General features: G+C 42.7%; 1 protein-coding gene across 2 annotated transcripts; it reads right to left on the bottom strand.

The window, feature by feature from the left end:
* Positions 1–2,405: 2,405 nt before the first annotated feature.
* On the bottom strand, positions 2,406–21,737 carry CNGA3 (cyclic nucleotide gated channel subunit alpha 3). Of its 2 annotated transcripts, XM_063127497.1 has the most exons (8): positions 21,637–21,737; positions 19,022–19,141; positions 16,969–17,139; positions 14,289–14,342; positions 11,739–11,876; positions 8,783–8,890; positions 6,241–6,347; positions 2,406–3,913 (listed from the first exon to the last, which is right to left on the bottom strand). In XM_063127497.1, the coding sequence occupies exons 1-8, from the start codon at positions 21,735–21,737 to the stop codon at positions 2,508–2,510; spliced, it is 2,205 nt and encodes a 734-aa protein (XP_062983567.1). In that variant the 3' UTR covers positions 2,406–2,507. The 2 variants fall into 2 exon arrangements, with proteins under 2 accessions (XP_062983567.1, XP_062983566.1); XM_063127496.1 differs by lacking the exon at positions 11,739–11,876.
* Positions 21,738–21,905: the final 168 nt, after the last annotated feature.

The following is a 21,905-nucleotide window of genomic DNA, read 5'->3' as shown; positions in this document are numbered from 1 at the left end:
TTCTGGGATCTCACAAAGCATGTGCCACGCATATTTTCAAAGCCATCTTTATAACTGGTTTGTCTTGAACTGAAAGCTGAGATTCCCTGGATGCTGCGTCCCCTACCAAATATAGAATTCTGTGAACAGCTTCGTCCAACCTTTAAGCACTGTAAAGACTCTTTCATTTCAGTGAAAAAGACACAAGCATCTTCTTTCACCCTCCCATGTGCACTGAAAGCATTATCAGAAGGATGCCCTGTGTTGTTCTGCACATGCAGGATCATCAAATACATACAGTCATTAATCTAACAGATTTTCTATGTCACTTTAGTTTGAACTGGCAATCTCTGTACAGAACAGACATATATCCAAAGATAATATGAAATGACAGTCAAACCCACTGATTTATTTATTTATTTATTACATTTCTACACCGCCCAATAGCTGGAGCTCTCTGGGTGGTTCTGATGTATATGTTTTGTTTTGTTTTTTTAAAAAAATTGGAATATATCTGAACATAAATAAAACTTTCCCATAGATTACAAAATAATAATACTTAACATTTATTTATTTATTTATTTATTTATTTATTACATTTCTATACCGCCCAATAGCCGGAGCTCTCTCTATGAAAACATCATAGAGTGCTTTCAAGTGTTCTCCCTCCTTAGGGTTCTTTGACTTTCAACCAGGCTTGGACTGCACACCTCTTCGAGCAGAGGACTGGCTTCGGCCAGATCTCCAAAACAGAGCACTGTACAGAAGGCTATTCGGCCACAATGCCCTACAATGATTTCCCTTGGCGCCGTGAGCAGTCCCACGCCCTCGTCTTTGCTGCTGCTGCTCGTTCACTTGCCCCTTTCTCTGGGCCCAAACAGCACCACCTCCCGGAGAGAGAGAGGACAAGGCTTGCAGAGACTATGGCTTCTTCTCCTTGCCCCTCTCATGCTCAGCTTGCAGAGGACAGATGATCCCGCAGCAGCAATGAGGAGGAGCTCCAGGGCGGAGAGGCTCCATCTCAAGCTGGGGCCTCAGCGGGTACTCCATGAGTACAACCTTTTCAGGTACCCAATTATTCCAATCATTCCATCCTAAGGACTGGGGGATCCTTTTTCAAAAAGGCAGCACAGGCCCAAAATACAGATAGACATTGGTGGATGCCACACACACACACACACACACACACACACACACACACACCCAAAAAAACCCAAACCAGTCTGTCTTTCTTTGCAAGATGCTTGCTAAGTTAAGCAGTGCCATCCTAAAATGAATAACCTCCCAGCACACCTATGCAAACACTGCAAGCTGGCGACACATAGGCATCATAAGGTGGGGATCCTAAATGAGACAGATGCAGTCTAATATCAAGACACAACATCACTAGTGGACATATGCTTGGGGAAAGCAAGAAATGCCACAAAAGTTGACTCTACATAGTACAGAGTGTTCTCTCATATGGTAATTTTATGGTGCCTACAAGCACATCTAAAAACTGGGGGATGAGTCTCAGTCTCTCTCTCTCTCTCTCCCACCCTCCCTTGCCTTCACACCCTACAAGCAATAGGTGCGGCTGCAACCAGTACAAATACTTATTCAGTCTTTTCCGTTCCACTATATTTAAAGGCAAGCTGCCTGACTTTTTAAAACTGTTTGATGCATCACTTTGTGCAAATAAAATATAATCCAGTGCCTTACTTATAAAAACAACAGTTTTTTTAATGTGGAAAAAAATCACTTCACGGAGAAGGAAGAGGTGGGTTCATGATGCCGCAGGCATTGCCCAATCAGCACTGCGCACAGCCAGCTGCTGATGTGAATGGTAGAACCAGTTTCTACTGAGGTTGATCTTGGAAAGATTGTACAACTGAGCAAACCTTGGTGATAGCACTTCCATAGCAGCCCTGCTATTCAAATTATGTATATTTGTATATACCCTGAGATAAAAAAACTTAGTATTCCATCAGGCCTTTCCCATGACCAGATAAAATCAAAGCAGAAAGATACAGTTTTGAGATTTGTGGCAGGTTAAGTATACAAATAGTTCATTCACAGTGTGACAGTCTACAAGTACTAGATAAATTGTGTGTTTTTAGCCAAGTTTCCTTAAAATTACTCTGAAAGTGGAAAATTATATTCCTTGGAAGGCTGCTATCATTTAAAGGTAGACAATGTGCAAGTAATATTATATATAAAAGCATCAGTTTCATCACAAGAATCCCTCAGCACCAAATACGTGGTGAAAAGTGATGACAGGAAATGTGGTCACCTTCACAAGCTACTATCAAGGAAGTCTGGTTTTGACTTATAACAAACCTGTAACCAATACAAAATGAGCAAAAGAAAAATGGAGAAGATCTGTTTCTAAAAATATCATAAAACGTAAGAATCTCCTATTTACAATTAAAAACTCTACAAACGCATTGCTTTTGGCCCATATAAAAATAACCATGTTTACATATTTGCATGCATATTTATCTTTTATGATGCCATTTTCTGCGCTGACTGAAGATCAAAATGTGCACCTAATTCTTCTTCTCTTCCCCTGGTTTTTCAGCCTCATCATCAGCCTCATCATCCCCATCCCCATATTTCTTCACTTTGGTCTCCACTTTCACAAGTCTCTGCTTGACTTTGGCTTGAGCAGCCGTGTACTCTGCTAGCAGCCGGGCAAACCTGGTCTGGAGGATGTCTAGAGCCGACTCAATTTTATCCATTTTCTCTTCCAAATCTTTGGGGTCTGCTCCTGCCTTTGCCGCTTCCTCATCAATGAGATTGTCTTTCATCAAAATTTGCCGTCCTTTTTCTTCCAGTGCCTTTTTGGCATCAGGGTACTCCGTGAGAGCTTCCATCAGGTCATCTTTCGACAAACAAAACAGATCAGAATAACCGATGCTCCGGATGTTGGCAGTCCTTCTGTTACCAGATTTGCTGCCTTTGATGTTTAAAATGCTGATTTCTCCAAAGTAGCTGCCATCACTTAGGACAACAAACTGCGTCACACCATCATCGGCCACCACGGCCAACTTCCCTTCTTTGATAATGTACATTTCTCTCCCAATGTCGCCTTTCTTGCAAATGTAATCTCCAGGACTGAAGACAGTAGGTCTTAGTTTCAACACCAACTCAATAAGGAGTCCAGCTTCACAATCCTGGAAGATTCGCACTTTTCGTAGCGTGTCCAAGTGGACATTTATGGCAATTTCAGCCTTCAGTTTGTCAGGAAGGTACTTAAGGACTTCACTCTCTTCTACTGTTTTCTTGTTTGTCCAGAGGTAATCAAACCACTTAATAACCCTGGCTTCCAAGTCTTTAGTGACCTTTCGGAAATGCAAGTACTGTTTGATGGAATCAACCTTGGCCTGGAACTCTGCCCTAGAGGCATTCATGTTAGAAATCATAGAGCCTACATTACCAACGATGGTAGCAAAGATAAGCACGCCCACTAGAAAGTCAATGACCACAAATAGATACTCTTCATCTTTCACAGGCGGTGGAGTTTCTCCAATGGTTGTCAGTGTCAACGTCGACCAATACAAACTGTAAATATACTTTCTGGACAGACGCCCATGTTCTGGATGGGACACATTGGGATAGACCCAGCTGTCTGTTCCAAATCCAATTTGCTTTGATATGGCATAATATATACATGCATTCCAGTGGATAATGATGAGAATGTACAAGACAAGGTTCCCGATACGAAATATGTTTGGGTAGTTTGTTCTTGTTTCCGTGCGGTCAAAGAACTCAAACAGCCTGGCCAACCTCAGCAACCGGTTAAACCGCAGTTCGGGGTAGTTCAACCCAAATTTTAAATAGCCCAAGTCTGTTGGAGCAAGAGACAGTAAGTCCAACTTGAACTGTCTCATGGCTTGATAATTTTGTCGTAATTTCTTTTCATCTCGAACTAGCAGTCCTTGTTCAAGGAAACCTTAAGAAGCGAAGCAAAAAGAAAAGGCAAGAGATTTCTTCAGCAGAAATGTTTATACCAGGAAGCTTGTCATAGATTTGCAAAGGCAAGTGAGATTGCTGTACTCATCATGCTCCTCTTATTTACATTACACTCCTCCTGAATATACCTACAGAGAGTCTAAGGCCCTCTTCTAAGGCCCTTCTCTGGGTGGTCCAGCTGAATGGCTTTCATTAGTAGGTCCCCAGATATGGAATGTCCCCCAAATGAACTTGCCTGGTACCTACGATGTGAGCTGTTGGGCACAGCTCAGATACTGAGTGTGTATGTGTGTTTTTAAGAAACAGTGTTCAATCCAGATATAGTCAGAGTAGAACCATTTAAATCAATGGGACCTAAGTTACTCATGTCTAATTTGAGTCCTATTGATTTCAAAGGGTCTCCTCCAAGTATGATTACTTCTGGACTCAACCCAAGTTGCTTTGGCAGAGAACCACTGAAAGTGGAGAGAACTTCATCTTTTCCCCATCTGTTAACTGCTTGCTTGCTCCAAATCCCACCCCACCGGGGGGGGGAGGGTGGTTTGAGTGCATGTCTGCCCTCATAAAGATGCATTAGAAAACTTTCATAAAAAGGAAGGCAGAGTAGATTCAAGCAGAGAAACAGGAGGTTGGAAAATGTTAAGCACCCTCTCCCCTGTAGCTTCTCCACTCTCAATCACCCCTGCCAAAATGGCTTCTCTTAAAAAAAAAAAAAGGAAAAAGGAAAAAAGAAGAAGTGCCAAGGCATGAATGCAAGCATTTGTGCAAAACTTGTAGTTAGCCCTTGTAACAGCACAGTAGAAATAATCAGAACTCTGTGCAGAGCACTTTACATCTATGGTTTGCCACACGGATGTGTTTTGAAGTGGTTACCAGTGGTCACCAGCGCCACTGTATACAGTGGGCTTGTTCACACAACACAACAGCCCACCATGGGTTATTTAACCCTCAGCATAACTATGGTGCAGGCAAGGCATGTGTGGCCACCATTTTGAAAATGCAGTTTCCACTCGGGATTGTTGTACCTTAGCCCTTTCTATACCTCCCGGCCTTCCAGGAGGGAGCGGGCACGATCTCACGATATTCTGTTTGCAAGATCCTCCCCATGGATTCACACATGGCGTGTGACATTCCAGGAGGAAGGAGGGATGTCGCGCCCACCATTAAAAATAAATAAATAAATAAATAGGGGAGATGAGAGTAATTCTGCTCCCAACAAAAATGTAAGTTTTTTTTTAAAAAAAAATCTGACCCCGCTCCCCCCTTCCCCGATGGGCATAAAGTGCCCAAAGAGCTCCATGCCTGTTTCCCAGAGAATGAAGCAGGGACAGGCGCCCACACACCTCCCGTGGCCCCAGGATGGTCTCGGGACCGCAGAAAACCCAGGAAATCCCCATTTTCCATTTTCCCGGGGTCATCGCCAGTTGACCCCAGGATCCCTTGTGAGTCATTTGGATGCACAGGCGAGAACCCGGGGGGAAATAGTGTAGAAAGGGCCCTTGTGAACTCGGCAAGCATGGGTTATATGGGAATTAAACAATCTTTCCATAGCCCATGGTCTGTTTTAGGGTTGCTTAATCCTCCTATAACCCACACTTGCTGGGTTCATGCAACATAACAATACCCACATGGAAGTTGGATATGCAATTTGGCAACCGTGGGCACCACGGCTCGTTGTGAGTTAAATAACCCATGGCAAGCTGTGGCATGTTATCTGAACTTGGTCATTGTGTCTGAGTAGTACTGCTCTAAGACTTGCTTGTTTTCTGTGGCCTCACCCTGATTATGGTTGATTGGACTGCTGTGCTTTGCAACCATGTTGTAGATTATAGAACTGTCTAGGCCAGATATTTTATTGCTGGAATTTGTTGTTTTTATATGAGTTTTTGCTATTTTATCATTGTATGGATATTTATTATATTGGATTTTATTCCCGTAAGCCACCTTGTGGTGGGGTGGGGGATTCCTGCCCTACAAGATAGCCTAGAAATAGAAAGAAAGAAAGAAAGAAAGAAAGAAAGAAAGAAAGAAAGAAAGAAAGCTGTTTTAAATCAGGGAGCTGTACTATAACAGCTTTCCTCAACCTGATGCTCTCCAGATGTTTTGGATGAAAACTCTTACCATTGGCCATGCTGGCTGAGGCTTCTGGGAGTTGAACACATCTGGAGGACACCATATTGGGGAAGGCTGTATTAAGGATCTCAACAATTGCATCCACTGCCACTATTCTGCTCTTTTGATCCAGTATGACTGACATTCTTAAGAGGTGGATTCGTCAGTGTAATTCCATGGCAGAAAATTGCTCACCTGTCCTGAATCTGACAAGCGTATCTATGATGTACACAATATCAGAGGAATAATCCAAGATCAGCCAGAGTGTAAGGTGTTCCATTTGAAGCTCCTCAAAACAGGCTCTAAGCAAGCGTAAAGGAATAGAAGAATTGATTAGGGCAAACAAAGTGGTCCAAGGCTATCCGGGCAGATTTCAATGGGAGAGTTAAGCACATGCTAATCTACCAATTGAAAATAATAGGACTTACGAACATTGAACGTTATGTGGACCGTGGACACAACATTTATACTATGGAGTTGGCACTGAGCCTGTGCTTGTCTTCTTAGTATTGAACACAAAGAACAGACACAAGTTCAGCTGCTGAACTGCACTAAGTGATTAATCTGAGGGAAAAGATTATTCATGGCCTGCAGAGTGCGGCTCTCCTGGACCCACCAGATGGCGCCTACAGGCCGTTGCAAGCATGGAGACCACTGCAAATCAGAGATGAAAAGGGAATGCAGTTCCTGCTTCAGAAAGATCTATAGATGGATCAAACTCATCTGCTACATGCATAGAATTGTAGGGCTAAAATGAACCACTATCTCAAAATACTTGCCCATGATGGATAGATAGGTAGTTACCTACATACGTACATACATATGCACATACATACATATATAGAATGACTAAGCAAGAGGGGTAGTGTAATGGACTAGCTCTCGTAGCAATTTGAGGACATATGGTATGCAAAATGACATATTGCAAAAACAAAAACAAAGTGTTGGATCCAGATTTAGTCATACTTAGGCCCTGTTCAGACAACACACTAAGCCACAGTGGTTGTGCATTTTAAGCTAAGCATTATGGCTTAGTGTCATGTGAACCATGACTTAGTGTGTTATGTGAACCATTCCTAACCATGGTGGCTACATAACCACAGTTTAAACATGCTCACTAACCACGGCTTAGTGGGTTGTGTGAACAGGGCCATTGAGTAGACTCATTGAAATCAATGAGATGTAAGTGACTCATGACAAAATTAGGCCTCATTGATTTCAGTCACTCTGACTACCGCTGGATCTGACCCAATAGCTCAAGGGTATATAATTTATCATTTTAAAAACTAGTTTTGCTGTCTATGGGGTGGTGCAGAAATATATCTCTGTTTATATGTGTACATTCATCTATATTCAAGGAATAAACCAGTCTTGCAGGTGAGCATGTAAGAAGGGAAGTGCTGTAGCTCTGTTGAAGAGCACATGGTTTACTTCCAGAAGGTCCCAGGCCAGGTTCAATACAAGATATTTCCAGTTAAATACTCTCATCTAACATTGGATAAATGTTATCCCAGGTGCACTTTCCACTGCAGTATTCAATGTAGTCCTTCAAGGACAGGGATGGACAACTTGTGGACCTCCAGATATTTTGCCTACAAGTCCCATCAGCCCCAGACAGCATAGCCAATGGTGAAGGATCATGGAGGATGTAGGCCAAATCATCTGGAAGGCCACAGGTTGCCCACACATGTTCTGGGAGAATGTCACCTTCATGGTAGTAGATGGTGTCCTCAAATTTCAGCCATTTACCACAGTTTTGTTTCTATACACAAAAAGTGCCTGAATCAAAATATGTTCCCCCAAAACCAACTGAATTCTTGGTTTGGGGATATTCTTTGTCCAAGCCAATGTAACATGTTCCATAAAAATGTCCAACAAAAAGTGATCCAGGGAGGCAGATTTGAATGACCAGAGTTTTCTTTCTGCCTGAGACAAACAAGAAATCTATTGAATTTTGCCAATGGGACAGATGTTTGTTTTCCTGGCCAATGTTAAAGTATTGGGATTTGTTTAAAAGTCCCATTGGGATTTTTTTAAAAAAAATAAAAATAAAAATCCCCATACTGCAAGTAAGCAGAATTAAGTGCACATCCTCTGGAACCACACACATATCTTTGTTTTGGGGTCATTTTACTGCCCCCAAAATATATTTCAATGTGTCCTGGGATAGTAAAATACTGCTGAAATCATTTATGAAGTTTCTTTGGCTCTTTTCCATGAAGTTTAAAGGTATTGCAGGCATGGGGACTGAGAAAGATCCTGTCTTGGAGAGCTGGTACCACTCAGAGAGGACACTTTTAAAGTTAGCAACCCACACTGGCTGGGAATGATGGGAGTTGCAGTCCAACAGATCTGGGAGATACCAGGCTGGGGAAAGTTAGGCTCGGTTGACCAATGGTTCAGATATCTGAATGTAATTTCTTTCCCCACCCCTCATTATTGTTCCATTTTTTTAAAGTGTTTTGTTTGCTCATTTGCATTGTCCCTTTATAGACTATGATGTAGATTGAAATAGTAGCTGTTTGAAAAGAAAAGAAAAATCTCCAGTACTGTTTTTCCCTTCAAATATGTTATATAACTATATATCAAGCTTCCTTAAATGGAATCGTTGGTCTATCCCAGCCCAGTCCAGCCATTCCCAACCAGATGCTCTCCAGTCAGATGTGGAAGATGAAAATATAAAAGGCTGAAACCAAACCAGCAATTCATTAATTGCCTATTAATGAATCATGCTTACCTACACACTAACAAACACCAGTTATAGAATACTGGCGTTGCAATGATTGTCAACCACCTGTAATACAGATTGCTTGAAGGATCCATGACAAAGACCTCTTTCTTCTTCCTGAAAAGTAGAAACATACAGATGGGTATGTACACAGGAAGGACCATTGATCCATGTTTCAGAGGGATCAGTCTCCCTGGAGCAGGCTACAATGGCTCTGTTCAGTAAGGAACATATTTTGTTGGGCCAGACTACATCTAGTCTGGCCCAACAGAACACCTATAGTGACCTTCTCCAACATGGCTCTTTCCAACCGTGTTGGATTTTGTCTCTCCTAATTCTCAGCCACCATGGGCAATGGCCAAGCTGGCTGGGAGTTTGTGGAATCACAGTCCAACGCATGAAAGATGCCCTGTTGGAGAAGGCTGACCTACATGCACATTCTTAAATTGAAATTGGCAAGTTTATCTCATCAGTCATCAGGACCACTCAAGTACTTTAGTCATATGTTTAACTCTGAACTGCTCCACAGCACCTTGGAGGTTGAACCAATCAGGGTAACAAATAGATTGCTATCCATATTGCCCAAACAGATGTGAAAACCTTTCCCCATCAAAGTATCAATACACATTCATCCCACCTCGGAAAGAGCAACATGAATCCATGCCAGCATTAATTATCACAGACCTAAAATAGCGGAAGAGTGTAGCTGTAGCAAATAGAGATCCTCATAGGTAACAGGGTGTTTCTATTTTCTTCTTTTCATTTTTTCCCCACCAAAGTCATAACACTATATCACTATATTTACACTATTAAATGCAGGGCAGAAACCAGACAGTGTTCTTAACCAAGTTTACTACTAGTGCACTAACTACTTTTGCAGTATTACACAATACTATTATTTCTACAAGTTTACTACCACTACACAAAGTACACTACCACTACTATTATTTAAGACTTCTTCTTTTTAGCACTGGTACTATACTACACACACTTAGGATGTAAGCTTTGCAACACACTTCTCGGTACCAAGGTTCACTTTGTCTTTAGTGCACTGTATTTCTTTTGAGCCCTCCTTTTCACAAGACTGCTTGGAAACAAACCATTGGAGGCCACAGGCTTAATGATCCTTGACTAGGGCTGTCATCTTCAGCATGCTTACAGAGGAGTTAATCCCACTCAGCTAAGTGGAACCTCTGAGTAAACATGTGTAGAACTGCACTATAAGGCTGCAATCCTGTGCACACATGCTTCAGAGTAAGTCCCATTGAACTCGATGGGATTTAAGTAAACATACATAGGCTTGTATGGCATAGGATTGTAATTTGTTTACTGATGGTATCAATGGAATTCCATTAATTCACTCCAGCAGTAAAGGTGGACTTGATATTCAATTGTTCCAATAACAGCCCTAGCATTCAAGTTTTATTTATTTATTTATTTATTTATTTATTACACTTACCGCCCCCATAGCCAGGGCTCTGGGCGGTTTACAGAAGTTGGCTGTATGTGATCATCAGTCACATGATGTGCCAAATCCATCAGCCTCTGTGGCCAGTTAGGTCAGCACAAGAAGCCTAAATACTGGGATTACTTGGATCTTATATCCCATAGAACACTACTGCTATTACTTGCAGCACCTTTTGCTGCCCTAGCAGGCCACTTCAATAAGAAATCAGAAACTGCAGTAAACCATCGCTTCTTATGTCTTCTTACACCATTCTGGGTGAGCAAGCAGAGAACATGGCCTTAAGTTTAAGCATGCCTGACTCATGTTCTTTGCATATTACAGCGACACTCTGTACAGCGACCATCCGTGTTTCCATGGGTTCATCCCATGATATTCCTGTAGTTCTGAAAGGTCTGTAAGTGCATGGATGGAGTCAATCAGAGGAGTCTTTCACTTGAGGAAGGGAAGACTCACCTGATCAGCCTCATCTGTGTGGTTGCAAGCCTTTACACCAGCTGGCTGGGGCATGTTGGAAGTTGTCATCCAACACATCTGGAGGGCACCAATTTGGGGTAGGTTGCATTTACACAGGACAGGAGCACCATGAAATAATTAGCCCATCGAAAAGCGGTGCATACAGTGCTGCTTTGACCTGTCAAAGGCACTTTGGGGCTAAATGGGGATGAGATATTTGTGCATGTATGCAGCTGCCAAAGTGATCCCGTGTTTGTAAAAAGATTGTGTGTGAGAGAAAATGCCCTAAATTTCCCTGTCATGTAGCAGGTTTCCTGAGCAACTGCAGCATCTTAGGAAGTACAGCTGTAGTATCCTGAAATGAAAACTGATCATAGGTTTTGAGATGACAGCCAATAAAGAGCTGGACAACTCAGAGTGTTTCCAAAGGCAAAACTCCCAGTGCTACCAGTCCAATGTCACTGTGCAGTTATTCCATCTTTCCCTGCTTAACAGGTTTTTTGGGACATGGGGAAAAAAGCGTAGAAGAAGTAATGGGACACGGCAGAGAGTTAAAATTGAAAACCATGTCGTCTGGACCTCCTGTTAGATTCTGTGAATGAGGTTGGGCGATTGCAAAATGTAGCCACATCTGGAAGCACCCACAAGCTGCAGTGAGTTGATTTACTGTTTTACTCTGTACAGCACCATGTACATTGATGGTGCTATATAAATAATAATAATAATAATAATAATAATAATAATAATAATAATAATATTGGGTTGGATCCAGGATCTGCCTTCCGCCAGAGGAAGGGATTTGCTCACGGAAGATCCCTCCACCCAGTCTTTGGGGATCCCCCCTCACAGCTCATCCCCATTCAGCAGGGCCATCTGACTCTCTGTGTAGCATTTTCAGGGGGCTGCAGGAAAGGAGGGGGGTGGGAAGTCCACTTCTGCCAGCCCAGTTGCTAACATTGAAATTTAGATCCAACCCATTGTGTTCAATGCCCTTTAGCACAGGATGAGTGTTGCAAAGCTACAATCATTCTAATTCATACTTACTCTTCTGCCTTCTTTTTATCATCTTTTTTGTCATCTTTTTTCTCCTCTTTCTTGTCCTCCTTTTTTTCCTCTTTTTTCTCCTCTTTCTTTTCCTCCTCCTTTTTTTCCTCCTTAACCTCTTTCTTTTCTTCCTTCTTTCTGCATAACACGGTGTAATAAACTTAGCATCATCCTTGACTATCAGCAGCTGAAGCTAACACAAAGGGAGCCAGGAAGGGCCACTCAGAGACTGCAAGGCTTAGACAGGAAATCCCAGGAATGCTGCAGCACCACAAAAGCAGCTGGCTGATTTTGCAAGAGTTTTGATTGCTCTCTATGAATTTGCTAGCACCTATTTATTGCTACCATGACTTCCTTGGTGAAATGTTAAGTTTTTCCTCATTGATGAGACCAGCTTAGGAAGCTTGACATAGGTTATGCTGGTTTGGCCTGCTCCACCAGTCCTTGTGAACAAATCCCAGCAACTATAAAACTTCCATACTTATAGGGAAGCAAACATGCAGCTAGAGAGACTTGGCTGGCAAGTAAAGGGTTAAACACTAAACTTTCCCTCACCCACCCCATTGCTTCTCCTGTCCAAATTCTCTTCCTGAAACTGATCTTCTTTAAGAAAAATAGAGGTTGGCCTTTTTTACAAGCATTTGCACAGTTGTGTAGTGGTAAATTAGTGCGGGCATAGCCACGCCCCCAAGGACAGTCCCAAAATGCAGGCAGCTGTGTTGATGTGTATCAACAAACCAATTCTAGCAATTTCATCACCACCAAGAACAAGCCTTTTGTAAAACTAATACCGTATTCCTTCGATTCTAAGACGTCATCGATTGTAAGACGCACACTAATTTCAGAACCATCAACGGGAAAAAAGCTTTGATTCCAAGAAATAATAAACGCACCTGCGATTCTAAGACGCACCCCGTTTTTAGAGATGTTTATATGGGGGGAAAAGTGTGTCTTAGAATCGAAGAAATATGGTAGCTTTTAATTGCCCATTCAAGAGGAAGCAATCCCCAAAGACTTCACATTACAACAGGGAATATATTCTTGTTGGGGAAAATGCATTTCCCTCCAGCCACTGTGAGGATTGCAGCTAAGAGTAGAGGGAACAGGGGATGCTGAAGGGGGTGGCAGATGACATCAGCGTCCCTGCTAATAATAATGAAAAGTCCCAGTGCTGCAGCCCTGCAAACCCTGTATTTGCAAAACAAAACTAGGTAGCTCTGCAGCCCATTTAGCAACTTTATGATTATCCCCATGCAATTTTCACAACAGGCTTTGTCATCTTTTAAGATACTGAGGGTACGTGAACAGAGGTACTTTGCCACTGGCTTACTGACAGAAGTCTTGCTAATGTATGGTTCGCCCTTGACCAGGGGCAATTCTGTGTTTAATCACTCCTGAGCATCCAGAGTAGTTGACTGTTTTTTTCCTGAGCTACTGGTAAGAGACGCTGAGAACATTCAGGAACAGGGGTGTATCTAGTTCTGTCCTTCTGGACAGAGTGTCCTTTTCAAAAGAAGAATCACCTATCAGTAGTACAGTTAGGTAATTGTAGAGTCTGGTTTAATGGTCTAATCCACTCTGGGTTTTAGTCAGAACCAGTCAGAGTTCTAAAGGAGCGATCCAAAGGGTGAAGGGTTCTGGTTGGTTCTGGCTGAAAGCCAGAGCCGATACACCACCCCACTGATATCGGAGCCACTAGCCTCCGCTGGGTCTAATGGGGGAGTGCTCTTTAGATGGTAAAATGTAGGACCCCAATTCCTTCAAAATGTTTTCTTTGGGGCCTCCTGCTCATGCTGCTGAGTAGGTCCCCAGGCTTTTGCCCTCCAAAGGCCTGCCCTGATCACACCTCTGTCACCTACACACCATTATTCAGATCAAGGACAAGGGTGTACAGGGGAATCACTACCTTTTTTGCAATACTTTTGGCTTTGCCTTAGAGAAAGAAGAACAGCTGTAGTTTACTTCCCACTGAAATGGCAGTGCAAACCATAAGGATGGGAAGTTGCTTATCATTTAAGTTAATGTGGAAATTAATTAATACTGTTGGAAAGGTAAATGCAAAGACATCCTGAAATGTGTGACTTTAGGGAAAGCACCCTGCAAGTTATTAAAATATGAGAGAGAGACAGAGAGAGAGAGAGAGAGATTGTGCATTTGTATATGTGTGTGACAGACAGACTTAAAAAATGCATCCATAAATGTAAACATGAACTAAACTAGAAAAAACTCCACAGAATCAGCCAGTTTAACCCAAGAAGACCAGGTCTCAAAGTAAGGAATTATAAATGGAAGTGTTGGAGCAGTGGGGGGAGGGGATTTGCAGAGAAATTTCAAATCAGCATCACTAGCATCCTCCTAAGAAGGAAAGGAATAGCTTGTCTACAAGCAAGAGCTTTTCTTTCTTGAAAAGCATTTATAGCTGAAATAGGGCTTAAAAAGAAACAAAGAGGAAAACCAAACTATAATGGTCAGCAGAGTGTTCTTTGCAAAGGGGAGATTAGGTGGGGGACGAGGACTAAGCAAGACACAGGTTGTCCATGGTGTACTTACTCTTCATTGGTGTTGTTGGAGTAGTTGACGTTAAATCTGGCCAGAGCCCATTGACTACAGTGAGTTAAAGTGAATGAATACATGAATGAACAAATGGGAACATAACATGAAAAACAACCCTAAAAGTACTCTTGGCTGCTGTATGCATATATCTCCTGACCTCCATCATTGATTGAATCGTTAGTTCTTCCCATATGCTGAAAAGATTAAGGAGGTCAACTTTGTCCGCAGCACTAAGCTCCTTTGCATAACTAACTATCCAGGGCACCAATTGCCTCTGTTCACGTGCAGCCCGTACACGTTTAGGACCACGTTTAGTGTCTGAAGCACTTTAGCCTGTTCTCAGGCGTAGTAATGCTCGACACTTGAGGATCTGACTATTTATAGCTTCCATTTGGCTTCGATTCTTAAGTGTTCTTCAAGCCTCTCTGGTCATCCTCACAGGAGCATTGCCAAGACTGCTGGACGGTAAGCAGAAACATTGTTGCTGCAAAGACCACAGCAGATTAGAGGCACGGCCGGAGCACTACAAATCTGTCATGATAGGAAAAGGTCATGTGTGTGGTATTTGAGAGCCCACTTTGAATGTTTGTCATTTGGGGAGTCTGCAGAAACCAGGGCCCATACATGCTCATACATGCACATACACACTAGGGTGGCCACTTATGAATTCCTTCCCCTCCCCCCCCCAAAAAAAGAACATGCACCAAAAATGAGGAACAAAGAAGACAATGATTTTCATAAGATTCACATATGCTGATTGATATGTGTAGGTGCAAATCCAGAAATACTGTAATTATTATAATTGAAATAGAAATACAGTAGATCTCACCATAGTGTGGAAGACTGTGACCAGGTGACCTGTGTGCCTGTCTCAGTCAGTTATCCAGGTGCTGTGGATGGGCAACTTCGAGGTCCAGCTCTCACACCTTATGTTTCTTTATCTTTAAACTGGCCTTGGACTGAACAACATTTCAGCAAGAGGATGCCTTCAAAATAGAAGTCAGCCCTCTAGTAAGCCTTCAAATGGAGGACTGTTCACTGCAAAAGAGGGCATATGGCCACCCTAACACACACGTCCACATACACACATGCACCCACACATCCCAGTGATCCTGGCACAGATCACCTTTTCCTCACTGCTATATCTGTATGAAACAGGTCTCAGTTTCTTCGCTGGTGCTTTTCCAGTAAGAAAGTGTAATCTGCATCAAGATCACTGGAGGAGGGAATTTGATGGTGGCAGAGGCAGCTCAAAGGACTATGGGGGCTGCAATTAAGGCCTTGGGGGTGTCACACATTGTGCACCCCTCGTAGAAACAGAAGTGAGGAGCACATTTGATCCCGTACTTCCAATGTAACATATGGACTTGGTTCGCATGTCGCTAACAACCCATGGTTAACAAACCCTGGGTTGTTGGAAATGCAGCAGGAATGAGCAAGCAAGCAAGAATGCAGGTTCCCATATTTCTGCACACTTCTGCTCCAATTAACCACTCAGGGTCAATATCCGAACCCAGGGTTGCTGAAGGATGAATACCCAGAGTTTGGACCTCATGGAAACAGAAGTGATGAGCACAGTCTTCCACACTACACTGACAAGTACTGTATTTCTATTCAAATTAGAATAATTATTTCTAAATTTGCAGCAATACATATCAATTACCATGCTGTGCTCTCATTTGCCACATTGTTGTTTTTATGGATGCATTTCTTCTTTTTTGGTGATTCATAAATGGGCACCCCATTCATCATATGTAGGGTTTCCAATGGGAATCGTTGCCAATCAGAATTACCATTCCTATGCTGGAAACCCTATACATGATGAAGACACCTTCCTTGAGCCTCAGGTTGATCATGCATCAGTTTGGGGGCATTGCCAGTGAATGGGGAATTGTAGTCCAACACATCTGGAGAACACCATAAGAGCATATCAATATGCTCCTGGATCTAGTTCAGCATTCTGCTCACACCATAGCCAACCAGCTGCCCATGAGAAACCCACAAGCAGGACATGAGTGCAAAAGCACCCTCCCACTCATGTTTCCCAGCAACTGGTGTACACAGACACACTGCCTCTGATACTGGAGGTAGCATATAGCCATCAGGACTAGTAGCCATTGATGGCCTTCTCCTCCAGGAATTTGTCTAAACCCCTTTTAAAGCCATACAAGTTGGTGGCCATCACTACATCTTGTGGTAGGAAATTCCATAGTTTAACTATGCACTATGTGAAGAAGTCCTTCCTCTAATCTGTCCTTAATCTCCCGCCAATCAGTTTCATAAGATGACCCCAGGTTCTAGTATTATGAGAGAGAAAGGCTTGGAAACACCTACATACTGTATCAGGAGAGCGCCTAAGGGTGCAATCTTATGCATGTTTAGCCAGGAAAAACATCCTAAAATACCTAGCATTCCCCAGCCAGCATAGGGCCATTTTTGTCTGAACATGCATAGAATTGTGCCCTTACAGAACTAGAGTTTTAGGACTTTTTTCTGGGGATTGTAGGACTTTTTGCTGCCTAAACGTACATAGGATTGCACCCTAAGTCTGCCAACCCTTCAGTACTGCACTAAGTATGCCTCTACTGGCATACTTAGAATAATACCCATTTTATTCTTCCTTTCTGAATGCAATATCCAAAGCAAATATTCTCCCACTGAAACTGTATCCTCTTACTTTTTCAGTCCACCTGTGTCTTCATAGTTTAACTGGGCATTACTCTCTCGACTTGAAAAATCCTTGAGCTCTGGCCCTCGGATACGCTCAAGAAAAGAATCAGGCCTTTGGTCTTCATGATGTAAGTTTCTCCTGGCCCAGGATCTCAGCGATAAGACAAACCATGATAACCTGAAAGGAAAGAGCAGGTGGGGGGACGACAGGTAAGCAGTGCAAACTGACCAGGACAAAGTTAACAAACATACCAGCAGTGGGGAACTTGTGGCTCTCCAGATGTTGTTAGACTGCACCTCCCATCATCCCTCACCATTGGCTATGCTGACAAAGGCTTATGGGAGCTGCAATCCAACATCTGGAGGGCCACACATTCTTGAACGACATTGTTCAGGATGTCTTGCAAAGCACTCAATACGCTAGTATATATCATTATAGTTGTTGCACCATAGGCTTGTTCCTAGCTTCCCATGGCATGGTCTGAAGGCACACGAGGCAGTCAGCTTGCTAAAGCTAAGCAGGTCTTGGTTGGGTCAGTGCTTGAAGGGGAGACCACCTGGGAGCCACATGTAGCCACCTTGAGTTCCACTATGGAAGAAAGGTGGGATATAAATGTAATAAATAAATAAATAAAGTTCCTCAAACTATGCAAAAACTGAATACATGATGGATATAAAACCAATTGCTTAATCTAGCTCACTCGTTCTATTTGATGCATCCATTTGATATGGTAAGTGTGCATACATTAATATGCCCAGTGTGGGGTAGTGGCTAAAGTGTTGGACTGGGAGTTGGGAGATCCAGGTTCTAGTCCCCACTTGGCCATGGAAACACACTGGGTGACTTTGGGCCAGTCACAGACTCTCAGCCTAACCTACCTCACAGGGTTGTTGTTGTGAGGATAAAATGGAGAGGAGGGTTATGTACGCCACCTTGGGTTCCTTGGAGGAAAAAAGGTGGGATATAAATGAAATAAATGAATTAAATAAATAAATAAATATGCACCATCTTTACATTTCAAAAAGTGAGACCACACATATGTGAATCAGGATACATGTGCATTTGTCACATCTAGACATGACATCAAGGAAGGACAGGGCTTGAGGCAGGGCTAGTGAAGTGAGCAGGTGCCATGATAGTACCACACTCACTACGAGCTAATGGTGCAAAGGAGCCTTGTGCCATTGGTGTGTTCATAGCTCTGCTCAGCCCAAAGTAAACCAACAAGAAGCTTTTACAGCCTCTGCTCTCCATCGTTAATGCGGAGACAGAGCTATTTTGCTGACCAGGTTCTTCATGCCTTAACAACAGTAAAAAAGAAACCCTCCCTCTTTCACCTGAGCTTAAGCTTCTTTTAGGATCGTGGCAACTCTCTATCATAGTTGCATGGTGAACATTTTGCTTTTGTCTAAATGATATTTTTGTAGAAAGAAATCTTCAGTGGTGATAAAGGGGGATTAATTCATTTGTTGACCAAGTAAATTATTTCATGCCAATATTTAGACATTTGCAAGCCCACTTATATTAGAGTCTTACTTATATTAGAGGAGAACAGAACATGGCTTAGTGGTGTTTCACACAGCCACATTTTTAGGTGGTGATGAGGCAACCGCCATCAAGCTCTAATGCTTGTGCAGCTCCTGGTTTCCCACCTCCTAGAAAACCTTTGAAGCAGGAGTTTAGCTATGCTCAATATAAAATATGACCTTCTAGCTCTGATAGAAAGCCAAACGACATTTTGACAACCACATCAAGATTCCTCTGTCATGTTTACACCCTCTCCTTGAACTCAAAATAACATGCTTTCCTGTCTTACCTTGATGACCCAAAGCAGCACACCCCAAAACTAGACTGACATGTAATAATGATATCGATCAAGGTCAACTTCCCCTTCATTTCACTCCTTTTATCATTGCCCAATACGAAGTGAATTGATTTCATAGACAATGTTGTTAATGCTGCTCAACCCACCCCTTTGCTTCCAATACAAGCTACTGTTCACCTCTTGCGACACTCCTAACCTCTTGCAAGGCCTTGGTGTCTTGTAAATGTAGCTTACCTAGCCATTGCTCCACTGCCTGTGAATGAGCTCGTTCGCGATTCAGGCAGGCCGCCTGTCTCCATGGAAATGACTCTCTGCAATTCGGAAGACGTGTCCTCTTCACACAGCGAGTGGGTCCTTCCAAAGCAAATCGTAAAAACACACACACACAAATCAACAACACGTTTAGTCCCTTTCAAGGTGCATTTGCAATTCCTTGAGCCCTCCCAATTAGGCAACCATGGAGGAACATGCATTCCTTGCTCAATCACCAATGCTATTACTGTCAGGAGTGACGTAGCGAAAAACGCAGTCCAGGAATCACCTTCCGCCTGAGTTCTGCATCCCATGATGTCAAGCAGACTTTCATCAGACAGAACTTCCTGACAGATGCACCATCTCTGTATTTATTTGAGCCATTCCAGATGGTCAAAGCAGAGAATAGAAGCAGAGGGGAATTAAAATGTCCGGTTGGAATCAGAACCGAAAGAAGAGAGCTAAGAGAATCAGCAGATGCAAAAATGTACTCCAGCATCACGAGGGAAGAGGTGGAAATCCATTCAGTGACTCAGATGTACACGGGGAGACTAGCATTCATATATGTCAAGTGTAGGCAATCTGATGCTCTCCAGACGTTTGGGGTTTGGGGCTACAACTCCAAAACACATTGGTTGGATTAAGCATCATTGTTCTGCCCGCAGAAGTGATACTACTGGCAGAATGGGACTTCCCTGTCCTCTTCCCCACATACTGGAGCCCCCTGAACACCCTCTGAATCAGCTCCAGAGGGTTGGGGACCCTCCAGAGGATTTTTGGAGGGTGCATGGGAGATTGCGGGGGAGGAGACGACAGGGAAGTCCCATCCTGCCAGCAGTTTCCATTCCGCTGGCAGAACAATGATATTGGATCCAATCCCTGGAGGACACTAGGTTGCCTACATATTGTATATATAATCCCATGTGATACTCTTAATATGCAAGGAGTTTTATATTCATAACATTGTTTTGTTCTCACAGTAACCCATGGAGAGACAGACCCACTAGTATTACCATTTTATAGATACAGCTTGGGACCAGGCTTCCTGAAAGTCTGCCTTCTCCCATACAAGCCTGCCTGGGTTTTAAGATTTTAGGAGAGGCGTTTTTGGTACCGCTGCCTTCGGAAGCATGGGTGGTGGTGCTGTGAGAGAGGGCCTTCTCAGTGGCTGCTCCCAGACTGCAGAACTCCCTGCCAAGGTAGGCTAGATTGGCTCCCTCATTGTTGTTATCCAAGTAATAAATGTGAAATGCTTTTAATACCTTAAAATACAGTAAATGCTAAGGGTTGTATCCAATTTTAGAGTAGACCCATAAAAATCAATGGGATATAAGGAAGACTAACTTTGGAATCAATCCCTAATATTACGGCTCCACAGTGGAGTTAAATTCCCTTGTGTAATTGAATGAGTAATTCAATTATGTTCCTTTAAAAACAAAAAACCCAAGAATATTCTAAAATCAAGACCTTCCACTTACAAGACGTTATGCCATATACAGATTAACTCAAGGACCCCAAACACCAAAAAGTATCAGAAGCAGCTCTTTATATATGATATATATATGATAAACACAAATATGAGATCCTCAGACAACAATGCTCCAAAGGTACTATTACCCTGATCCAGCCATGTGAAAGCAAACTTCTGCACATGAACACATAGCTCAGGGAGACAGACCCTCTGGCTCACTGAGGTTCTGCATCTGGTCCGTGGAGCCTCCTTGGGTTCCTCCAGAGGCAAAGCTTGACCTCCAAGGCTTGCTCTTGGTCAAATGCCTCCAGAAAGGAATCCCCACTGTTATTCCCAACCTGAGATCAGAGATAACAGTAGGCATGCTGGCAACTGGGGACTCAGCCACTGCTGGGAGGAGCATGGTTAAGTGGCGCATAGTGTGCCCCAATCAGATGCTGCTTGTGCATTTCTCTTCTCTGAACCTGGAGCCAGCACTGAACATATGGGGATCCTGGGTATTGACCATTTCATTTGGAGGGGGAGCAAACAGGGGCTGGATTCTGACCCCCTCTCCTGCTCTCCCTTCCTCACTTAACATAGGACATCAATTTTTAAGAACAGGCTCTCTCTGCTGCCCCAGCTGCTCTGAGTGCGCTCAAATGGAATGAAGTGATTCATCAGAGAAGCCTTAAGCAGAGTCTATGAGGATTTCATTAGAGGTAAGTGAGGATCTACCTGTGGGATAAATGTAATGCTACAAATAGGAACTACTTCTTCCTAATTCTATTAAAAACAGAATCTCTACCCATTCTAAAGAAAATAGATAAGGAGTTATCAAAGCAAATGAGGACAACCCAGCAAAAGAGTTGTAAATCTTTTTAATTTCAATGGGAAAGAGTTAAACGCAGTCCTGTACACACTTACCTGGTAGTAATTCCCACTGAACTCAGTTGGGCTTACTTTTGAGTACGCATTTATAGGATTGTACTGTAAAGGATATGTTTAATTTTGGTTGGACTGGAGGTTATACTCCTAATAGCATTTCAGGTTTAAGTTATTTTGTTTTCTGTTTTCTGTTTCTTTTCCTTTTTGCTGTGTTGAGCAATACCAAACTTTTCTTTAGAAGTTGTTTTGAAGCCATTACCTGGTAAATCCATTTTGAAGCCTATCAGGGTCATCATTGATAGCCTTCACAGAGAGCTTATGGATAGCAGGGCAGGAGTGATAGGTGTCAACTTTAGCCATTTTGCTTTACATATCAGCCACCAAACAGAACCTGAAATACAGGACTACATTATTGCATATCTAGTATTATAGAAGAGAAGAAACTTAAGTAAAGCTATGAAAAGAGGAAAATCTATAAGAAAATTGTGAAACCTCTACAGAGTATGTTTTCTTAGAAGACAATATGAT

The sequence above is a fragment of the Elgaria multicarinata genome, chromosome 5, assembly GCF_023053635.1.
Source record: "Elgaria multicarinata webbii isolate HBS135686 ecotype San Diego chromosome 5, rElgMul1.1.pri, whole genome shotgun sequence".
Taxonomy (NCBI): Eukaryota; Metazoa; Chordata; class Lepidosauria; order Squamata; family Anguidae; genus Elgaria; species Elgaria multicarinata.
This window is presented reverse-complemented; position numbering and strand designations above follow the sequence as displayed.